Source organism: Cynocephalus volans, chromosome 15 (assembly GCF_027409185.1).
Source record: "Cynocephalus volans isolate mCynVol1 chromosome 15, mCynVol1.pri, whole genome shotgun sequence".
Taxonomy (NCBI): domain Eukaryota; kingdom Metazoa; phylum Chordata; class Mammalia; order Dermoptera; family Cynocephalidae; genus Cynocephalus; species Cynocephalus volans.
The window spans coordinates 16,460,320-16,471,504 of NC_084474.1; the positions used below are offsets into that span (position 1 = coordinate 16,460,320).

The window sequence follows — 11,185 nt, forward strand, 5'->3', positions numbered from 1 at the left end:
GGTTCAGATTTTATTGAAACTATGGAGCAATGGTTTCAGTTTAGATGATGGAGAATTGAGACCTTACAGTGATCCAACAAATGCTCAATTTCTGGAGTCTGTTAAGAGAGGGTAAGATATGTTTGTATTCTATTTATTACTTAGAGTGGTACTTTTTTTTTTTTTTTTTTTTAACAGATTGCTCTTCAGTAGTGCACTATAGGTTTTCAAGAATTGGTTACTGGAATGTATTACATAAGTGGTTGCTGGGGAGAATGAATATTCTTAAGTAATAAAGGATATAATGCCGTCTGTAAGTCACTGGTTCTTAACTTTGGTATAAGGAAAATGAAAAAAAAATGGTTCGGCTTCCTCGGCTGTTCCGAATCTTGCCAAGCATGACCTAGCCTGTTCGATGTACGTATGTTAACTGCGCACATGCGTCCAGGTGTTTCTTGGCAATTGTCTGATGTAATTGTGCATGTGCACCCAGGTGTTCCATGGTTATCTGACTTGCACCCAGGTGTCTCTGGGTTATCGACTTAAGTGTATAAAGGACAAATGGCTCTGATCCACAGGGCCCCTGGGATGCCTCCGGGAGGCAGCCAGGGGCAGTTGCTGCTGCTGGATCTGCTGTAAGCTGCTGCTGCTGCTCCTGCTGCTGAGGAGGCTGGGGGCTGAGTTCGCATCCGAATAAAGCAAGTCAGCCTTGCCATTGGCTCCCAGGATCTTTCCAGTTACCTAGCTCATGATCTGCTTATGAGACGTCTCTGACCCAGTCTGCATTTGGGGGGTCTGTGACCCAGTCTAAACAATGGGTTTAAAGGGTCTGTGACCCAGCTTGACAGTTGGAAAGGGACATTGGCCCCTTTTAAAATCTAATGAGTCTGTGGACCCAGCTCCTAGAAAATACATCTTAATGTAATAAGTCAGTGAATTCATTATCATGTAGCTGCCCATCCACTAAGTTACTGTCCTGCTTACTGTTGACAGTGACTCTCATTGCATGCATCACTGAAATTCAGCAACTTACATTAGAAATCTTTCAAAGTGGCATTACTGCGCAGATTTCAAAAGTTTAGTTTGAAGTTATAATTTGTGCAAGTAAACCAGATATATAGTGCTCTGACCCATCTTAAGAACACTAAAGCTCACCAGCCCTTCTTGCTTCTAAAGGATGAGGAATCAAGTGATTTTGCTATGACGATAAAAGCTTTTCTGCATTATGATATCACTAGCTGACAATGGGATCATTCCTAAGTACAACTAAAGACATAAAGTTGATGAACTGAAACAGTAAGTAGCAGGAAGGGACAAGAGTAGTGGTTTATACTTCATGGAAGAACTGAAGATGGAGCTTTTCCAATGATGAAACATGTCCATGGAGAGTGGCTGGAGATGAAATGCACTGGAATTGAGGTAGTTCGGGAACTCAAAAGGAAAGATATTTTAGAAGACTGACTAGCATGAACTTTAAATTTAAGTTCTGCACAGATAATGTCAGGATACCAAACAAAGGCAAGAAATGCTATAAGCGGTATGCTAAATCATTGAGAAAGGTGGAGAGCTGTCCTAGGAGGCAGTATATAGTGTTGGCAAATACAAGGATATATAATAGTTTAAATCAATGCTATGGACTTGGACACCTGCAGAATCACTGGGAAGAGCTGGGAGCAACTGGGGGGTGGGAGGTTGTGTTCATCTGCTAAGTGAAGATCAACATTACTGTTAAAATTGATGCTAATTTCAAGATGGTGGAAGAAATGAACATATTGATGATGAATGTACTATGACATAGATCAAAACTCATTTATTATTAGATGAAAATAATCCATAAACTTCATAGGCTAACGTTCAAACAAACATGGTGCATTAAAAAGATTTTTTAATTTGAGTCACACCAAATCTTTAAGTACAAATTATGGTCAAGTACTTCTTGACCAAATTATGGAAAAGACTCCTTGAAGAAAATGAATAATGGCAGATAGTGGTTCTTAACTATAGAAGACACCATTGTCTCCTTTGTATAATAAATATCTTGTAACACCATCTTTATTATCCTCAAAGAAGAACTCATAGATAATATAATCTACCTATTCGCATTATTGCCCAAAAATTGATATAATATTCTTCCTTAAATATATTGAAGAAATAAAGGGAAGTAATTCATCAAAAAATGATACATATTTCAATTTATAAACACTCAGATATTCCCACCCTAGAAGCATAAGAAGTAGTCAGTTTGCACCTCCATGCAGTCTTGCACTTCTCATGGCAATGTGGCAGGTATAAGAACAATGAGGTATGAGAAGTTGGCACCTTACAAGTGGCATTGTATTCAAGGACTTGGTAACATTTTAAACAAAGCAAAGTGCAGTCTTCCCTCAGCTTATGTGGTAGTGCATTCATGGAAATTTCAAAGTACTGTACTTGTATGATAATACAGTACCCCTGAAAAATGTTTTTTGCTTACCTGTAAGACACAGTTAGGTTTTAGGCTCATACATTATAAACATTGTTGACATCCACGTGAACCTCTGGCAGGATGCTTAGTGATTCGGTGGAACCCAAGACAAGTCTTCATTGTGCAAGTCAAATCCCACATTGTAGTGCATCGCACATCCCCACCCCAGGCTGAATGACAGCAGCGCTCACTAATCACCAATAATCAGAAACACTCGTTAGTTTTCTGAACTTCCTCCAGAGAACTTAGAAATAAATATCTGCATTAATTATTTATCTTCATAGAGATTTTCTAATGCTAATTTAGGTACCAGTTGCTATCTTGCAATTTAACTTTCTCAAGTTAAATCACTGTGACAACCAAAACATCCCTATGTTGAGAACCACTAAGGAATAATGTTAGGTACACAAACTAATTAATCATCATGGAAATTTTTATAATCTAAGCAAAAATTGTTTTCCAGTGTAGTGTATTACTTGATTGCAGTAATTGATTACAGTGTAATTTTTGAAAAACTTGACCAAAATCTTTTCCCCTCCCTTTTTAAAAGAGAGATTCCCCTGGAGCTTCAGCGACTGGTTCATGGTGGCCAAGTGAATTTGGATATGGAGGATCATCAGGATCAAGAATATATAAAACCTAGATTGAGATTCAAGGCTTTTAGTGGAGAAGGGCAAAAACTTGGAAGGTAAAATTCTATAATGAGAAAAATACTTGTCTTTGCTCAACATGAATTTTCTTTGAGAATAAAAACAAAATAATCTGTGAAGAAAAACTGAAGTATGAACTATTTATTAACTATTAAGTGGAATTAGATATGCAAATCTGGTAATAGTAGCTAATACTTAGAAAGCAATTATCACAATCCTGGCCCTCTCACTACTTTGGATACGTTAACCCCCTTAATCTTCACAACAGCTCTTTGATGTAGGCATTGTTGTTACTCCATTTTGCAGATGCAATAATTTTGCCCAAGGTGACTGTACTAGGAAATGGCTACCATGTGGAATTCAAATCCAGACACAAGGGATCCAGAGTCTGTGCTTTTCACCACTATGTCATATACCTCTTTCTGATTACTTGGTTTCGAGAGGGAAAATTGTAAAGAGTTGTTGATTAGATAAAGCAGTGGATATCTTACATCACAACTTGAAGCAGGCATGTGTACCATAAGTAATTACTAAGGTCTTGCAGCAGAAGCAATGTGCTTAGTTTGGGGGTTTTCAATAGTTTTTAAGCAGCCAAACTCTTTTTTCAAGTTATAGAAGACCAGTATTTATAACAAAGGTAAAACCTGAGCTCCTCTGATTGTAGGTAGAGGAGGGAATTGTCTCTGAGACTTTTCCAAAGAACCCCTAGTGTTACTTTTCTCTCTGTGACAGAGATGCAAAGATTATTCAGAGCCCAGTTATGAAGAGCAGTGAGAAGCCCCAAGGGACTCTACCATGGAAACTCCTTTTAGGAAGGAGCAAGGCACAGCCCCAAGCCTAGGTTGTTCTCAGCTTTTATTGTAAAGACAAGGAAGTACAAGAGAAAAAACAGCTGCATTAATCAATCATGGAAAGAACGTAAAGAACTTCGCACCGTAAAACATCTTGAGAAACACAGGAAAGGGAGTTAAATAGGATGAGATGATCTCAGAATTCTTTGCTAACCTAGCAGAACATCTTTGCTGTTTTCAGCATGTAGGTTCTGCATAAATGCACTTAGGACTTTTGCCCATTGTGCACTCCCTGTTCTTTGTCAAGCCTGCATGCTCTTACACCCTAGGACTTTGAAGAGCACATTTTAAAAATCAATCTCTGTGACATATTGCATGAGTGAATTCCTTTATAATAGCCATAGCTTCATGTAAGCTTCATAAATCTTAAATGTTAGTAACAGTTACCCTCTGTTTTCTGCATATTGTTGCAGGTGACATGGAATTGTGGCATTGGCAATGTTTCCAACATAGGTTTTTATGATTCTTTGTTCCTTTTTATGAGATTCCTTCTCTTCCAAGTTCTCTTCAATTGCCTTGTGGACACTGGTTGTCTATTCCCCTCTCATTACTCAAAAGAAAGAATTCAGTGTTGGTTCTTTATACTTGTCTTTGGTATTTCTGGCCTCCCTTTCTATATCCTTTTCTCCTGATAGAGACTGATTCCTGGGACATAGAGGGAATTCAGAAATGTGTGTTCACTGGCTTTTAAGGAACACAAACCCTTCAGTGCCCAATTACAGGTCTGCTTGGAAGTTTTCTCCCATATCTCTCTTTCCTGCCAACACATATCAGGGTTCTCTTGAATTGTACTATTTCTTCCCTGTTGTTTCTGTAAATATGACCACTATATATATATATTAATTTTCTAGCATTTCTCATTTTAATTTATATTTATTGAGATTAGATTTTTAATTAGAACACAGATATAAAATGCCTGGTCATCTCTTTGCTATGTACATATTCTTTCTCTGTTATTTAAATTTATGACCAAGAATTAATGTTAGAATACACATTTGTTAGAAGTACAGTAAATCTAGAATTGGAATTGAAGGTAATGTAAAAGAAAGACAGTTGAGTAGAGCCAGTGATTATAATTTGCAAATTCAACTTATGAAAAGGCCAGCTTCTTCCTTAGAAGGCTAGTTAGAGAAAATGATGGAAAAGATAGGAGAAATTGATGGAAGAGAGTGACAGAGATCAGTGGTGATAATGCCATGTTAATCACTAGCCATATTGAGCAGGGTTTTGATTATAGACAACAGAATGTACGCTTGTTTAAGTAGTAAGAGGTTTCTCCCAGGGTCTTGGGTAGTTTATAGAATTTCTGAAAGAGACAGTGAAACAAGTTTTCCTTAGGAGAAACAAACACACAGAGTACTGTTCTAGAGAAAACACCTTGTTGTCTGTGCTCCCATCAGCTGCTCAGTGCCCACAAAGCTAGGGACCAGACATGAGACCATTCTGTCATGACTGCTATAGAAGAACCAAATGCCTCCACCACCTTCATAACCAGAAGAGCTGCATAGCTTCCACTTCACAGTGCTTACTTTCACAATACCGGTATATATTTACTTGGTGGAAGGGCAGAATCATGTAAAATCCTAGCTGCAAGGGAGTCTGAGAAATGCTGTCCCTGCACTGCCATGGCATTGCAGGGGACAGTCTCAGCCAGCCTGGGCAGGCAGTGCTGCTCCTCCCTCATTCTCTCAGGGCTGACCCCAGATGTTCTTTACTTCTTAAGCCCCCTTTTCTACTCCTGCTCTTCACTCTCAGCAGATTCCAGCTTCACTGAGAAAATAGAACCTGATAGGAACTAACTTTAATATGCTCCCCTCAGCCTTCAAGCTTATTAACATTTGCATCCAACCCTCCCTCCATCTTCAAGGTTGAGGAGGAAGGTGTTTCTCCTCTTGTCTGAGGGAATTACTCCACTTAAAACCAACATCCTTTCTTAGAAACCTTGTTCTATCAGTTAAATTCCCTCTCATTTATTTTTTTTAAAGATTTTCTTTTTAATGCAATACTTGAAACATAAAAAGAATATGTCAAAGTCACTATAGTTTGATCAATTGAATCATAAGGGGAAAGTTTTAAGTAGCAAAGAGATGTGACTTTGAAAGTTAAATACTAATGTAACTTTTTGTAATGATATATTTATACCACACTACCATCTCATCCACTGTCCATCTCTGTGCCTCTGAGTTTGTATTTTAATCTGTCTGTGACTCAGTTCCTTTTTGATAAAATGATGTGGTTGACCTAAATTATCTTGAAAGTTTATCCATCTCAGTTCTCAAATATTATTATTCCATATAGTTTTGACATACACACATTTTACAAAGAAACACATGAAAGACCTTACCTAGTTTCCCTACCCTGTACTTTATTTTTATGTTTTGAGAAGAAGCTTGCCTGAATCTATCTTCAACAGAAAGCATTAGATTACAGAAACAGCAACATGTGACAGCTTAATGTAACAGAAAGAGCCCAAGATAAACCTCGCCTTTCTCATTTATCAATAGAGATAATGGAAGTAACTTTTCTTTCCAGAGTTGTTGTTAGGATAATAGTTATCATGCTAATATCCAACTTTTAGGTAGTGACAACTATATAAAAACATTACTTGAAGTGCTTGTGTGTCCTAATACATTTAATCTTTATGACCATGCTGCTGTTGTCTCTGTTTTACCAACGAGGAAACTCAGGCTCAATGAGGATAAGTGGATTTCCCATCCAGGGTCACACGTCTAAATGGCAGAGTCAGGATTGAAACCGGGTCATCTGACTCCAGGATCTATGCTGTTAACCATTATGCAGTACTGCCCCACAGTGTGTTTTAAATGAAATAACTAACGCGGTAGTAACAATGATAGTAATATGTATACCTGGTTATCAGTAAGTCAGAGATAGAGAGAAGAGGTCTTTTGTATTTGCTTTCTTTGATATTCATGTCTTTCCCTTGTGTAAGGGACACTGGACTATTTACACAGTAAACCAGCTTGGCAGTGTGACTATTTAAGCCCTCAATTCCAAACTCAAAAAGAAATTGCTTAATTTGTTGTGAGTCGTCATTTTCTCCCATGAGATAGATAAACTAAATCAGAATCATGGGATCCAAAATAATTTTAGTATAATGAAAGATGTTGGAAGAAGTATAGGAGACTCAAATGAAGCCATGTTCTTGCTAGTCCAGAAGCCATACCAATGAGCATTTGAGAATCAACTTTAGATCTAAGTGTTTATCTACTGTCTTCATTTGTCATGTCTTATGTATTCATATTTGTATTCTAATTCTTTTATTCTTCTTTCTTAGCCTCACACCCGAAATAGTCAGTACACCTTCCTCCCCAGAAGAGGAGGATAAATCAATACTTAATGCAGTTGTTCTTATTGATGATTCAGTGCCAACGACAAAAATTCAGATCAGGTTAGCTGATGGGAGTCGTTTGATACAAAGATTCAATAGTACACACAGGTAAGCTTCCTAAGGCATTGTGTCTAGTTTGCTGTTATGTACTGAGTTACTTATCTAAGTAAAACTGTATGTGACTTGAATAATGAAGAATTTGAGATTCTTTAGGTTTACTTTTGAAGTAAATTTTTGACAGAAGAAAAATCTTTAAAAGGATAATAGCTGTGTATATAAAATGAAATATATGGTATTTAAACAATCTCTGTAAACAGTCCAAATACTAATGCAAATTTAGATATACAGAAATAAAGAGTTGTAATTCTGAATTAGAATCGGATTTAATTTAATACAGTAAAACCTTATTTGGACTTCACTCATCTAAAAATTTATGATACATCTGATTGGAATTAACTTTCTGTATAGCACATTTTTAATAATATAAATGTGTGCTATAACTAAAGTTGAGTGTGCTGTTGTCAAGTACTTCAAATAAACTGTTTCAAATATCTCTCTAACATTAACATCAGCATTTGTTGTGTTAAGATATTATTTTTATTTGTTCTTTGAAGCAAGACTAAGGGATACAGTTATGATCTTAGATGAGTTAGTAAGTATATGTGATAGTCTTTTATTATTATTATTATTATTATGACATACACTTTTCATACTTTTAGATTCACTTGCCATAGGCCAATCCAAGTTACGTTTTTCTGGGCTATATACTGCTGACATTTTATACTATGAAAAAAGTAGGACCTGCACTTTCAGTATACAGTAGACCCTTAAACAACATGGGTTTGAACTGTACAGGTTCACTTATTCTCAGGTTCCTCATCCATGGATTAACCAACAGTGGATTGAAAATATAGTATTCGCAGGATGCAGAACCCACTTGTAAGGAGGGCCTATTTTCATATTCACAGGTTCCACAGGGCTAAGCAGGACTTGAGCATTTGTGGATTTTAGTATATGCTGGGTTCCTGTAACCAATCTCCTGTGTATGTGGACGGCCAGCTGCAATGACATTGTTGACACTTATTTTATGCATAACTCACCTGAAGATATTTCTATTTTACAGTAAATGTTAGGTATACTCCAAAGTTAATCCTTACCTTTTAGCTTAAGGATAAGATAATTTATATTATTTCAATGGAAGAATTTAAAGAAAGTTACAATAAGAGTTGGAATTGTGTGATTTTTATTATGATGTAATTTTACCTAAAAGCTTACCTGGAAATATGGCTTTTGTATCACAAAGTATTTTTATCTTATTTCTTCAGGATCCTGGATATCCGGGACTTTATTGTACAGTCCCGTCCTGAATTTGCAACTCTTGACTTTATTCTTGTGACTTCATTTCCAAATAAAGAGCTAACAGATGAAAGTCTGACACTACAAGAAGCAGATATTCTTAACACTGTGATACTCCAGCAACTAAAATAATACTGTTCCTATCCATGCAGTAGCATGTAGGAATAGATAATGTGCCATATTAATAAGGAAAATACTTCCAGCCTAAAAACAATCAAATTATTTTTCTTATTTTTACAAATAAATTTTGCTTTTATTGTTATTCTGTCTTCCAGCCTTTGTACAGATGAATTTGGATTAGGGATAGATCTTAAGATAAGTATGTTTGAGTTTTTAGTTGCACGGCTGGCTTATGTTGATAGCTTTGAAATATCTAAGCAAACCAATTTGTTACATTCTGAGTGTTAATGTAACAACATTTGTTTACAGAGAAAATGAACAAAACCCCTTTTTAATAAATGCATTCGATAGAATTTGCACTGAAGTTTCTTGATGCAGCATTGACCAACAGCCATTAAGAAATCTTTTGATGAAATAAGTTAAAACTTTTTCTGTAATATAAATTGAAAGTATCTACTCTGATTTTGAAATTGTTTGATTATGCAATAATTATTTGTCCTACTATATTTTACACATCCTTTTTACTTACTGATTTAGCTGTATTATCCCTATCAAAAAGTACAGTTTGGCCTTGCTTTTTGTAGACCATGTCCATCATAAACTAGAAACAAAAAAACATAAAGGTCAGCAATTCTTGAGAAGATGTGGTAAACAACATTTTAAAATCGAGTAATTGCAATCTCTCTCACAGCCTGTCTTGATCACATTCATTTCTTCATTCAACACATTTTTCTAGGAGTTCTAGAAAATTATGCACTCAGAGCTGAAGATTGTTCTAAGTGCTCAACCCAGATTGTGTTCTACTCCAGAACAAAACTAATTAGAAAAACAGGAATGTAAAAAAATTACTAGCATATATGTTTGCATTTCTGCTAATGTCAAGTATTTCCTAAATGGTACAGACTACATGAGGAATGATAGAAATGCTTTTTCTTCCCAGACACCACTTCTTTGGTCACCAATTCTGGTTAGTTTTCCATTGCTGCTGTAACAAATTACAAGATTTCTGGCTTAAATAACAAATTTATTATCTTACAATTCTGTAGAAGTCCAACATGGGTTCCACTGTGCTAAAATCAAGGTGTTGTCAGGTTGTATTTTTTTCAGGAGGCTCTAGGGGAAAATCATTTCCTTGCTGTTCCAGTTTCTAGAGGCCACCTGTGTTCCTTGGCTTGTGGCCCCCTTCTTCCATCTTAAAGCTAACACCATTGCATCTCTCTGACTCTTCTTCATCACATCTCTGACAACAGCCATGAAATGTTCTCTGTTTTTGAGGACTCGTGATTAGATTGGGCCCACTAGATAAACCACGGTTATCTCCCCATCTTATGGACTCCATCAAGGCCCATAGTAACCTAAATCATATCTCCAAAGTCCCTTTACCATTTAAGATTACATATTCGCAGGTTTGGGTATTAGGACATGAACATGGGGGTGGCGGGAAGACATTCTGCTTGCTTACCATAGCTCACCCCTATCCCAAAGATTCATGTTCATCCCAAATAAATTCACCCCATCCAAAGGTGCTCAGTGTCTCAAACCATTACATCATCAACTCAAAGTCCAAATCTCACTCAATTTTACCAGTTCAGAAGTCCCAAAGTATGGAATAGGGTCTGGGTATGATTCCTGGGTCATATCTCCATCTGTGAACCTAGGAAGCAAGTTATCTGCTCCCAAATATAATGGCAAGACAGGAATAGTTTAACAGTTATAGATATTCCTGTTCAAAAAGCAGAAAGTGGAATGAAAAAAGGAGCCACTGGTGCCAAGCAATTTACAAATTCACCCAGGCACACTCTTTTATTAGGTCTCAAGGCCTGGGATTAATCTGTGGCTCACAGCTTGGTCCTCTGGGCTTGTGACTCTGGCTCAGAGTCATCTTTTCCACAAAGGTGGCATATGTTTGCACTTACGTAGTTTTATCAGCTTGTTTTTATTTTCATTTCACACTCTATACCTTTCAGTTTAAGATGGTAGTGTTTTTGCTGGTATAACTCTTAAGAAATTTGTTGACCTCCTATGTATGTCACAGGGATTCGCTCCAGTACACAGGAAGCTCCTCCGCACATCTTTCCTAGATAATCCCATCTCTATTCTTGGCTTTTTCTGAAGTAGCTGAGAGGATCTATTAGTCGCACCTTTGATCTCTTCAAAGAGCCTTTTTGTGTGACCGAATACTCAGACATTTTGATCTTTCTGAGGTATTAGCAAAAGATTATATAGCCACACCCTCATGTCTTTCACCACAGAATACTTTCCTGATGGTAATCTCTTAATTTTAGTCTGTTTGCCATTGGGGTAGGCTGAGAATTTTACAAATTATCAAGTCCTGGTTTCCCTGTATTTAACAGTTCTTCCCTCAATTTATCTATCTACTTTCGCATATTACTGTAATCAGCAAGAAGAAAGCAGG

General features: G+C 36.8%; 1 protein-coding gene across 2 annotated transcripts in view; it reads left to right on the top strand.

The window, feature by feature from the left end:
- UBXN2B (UBX domain protein 2B) overlaps positions 1-9,101 on the top strand; it is a 31,174-nt gene extending 22,073 nt beyond the window's left edge. For both annotated transcript variants that reach the window (XM_063079912.1, XM_063079913.1), the window contains 4 exons: positions 2-111; positions 2,994-3,131; positions 7,240-7,401; positions 8,619-9,101. In XM_063079912.1, the coding sequence (XP_062935982.1) occupies positions 2-111; positions 2,994-3,131; positions 7,240-7,401; positions 8,619-8,781 (573 nt within the window). In that variant the 3' untranslated portion in view covers positions 8,782-9,101. The remainder of the gene's footprint in view (position 1; positions 112-2,993; positions 3,132-7,239; positions 7,402-8,618) is intronic.
- The last annotated feature ends 2,084 nt before the right edge of the window (positions 9,102-11,185 follow it).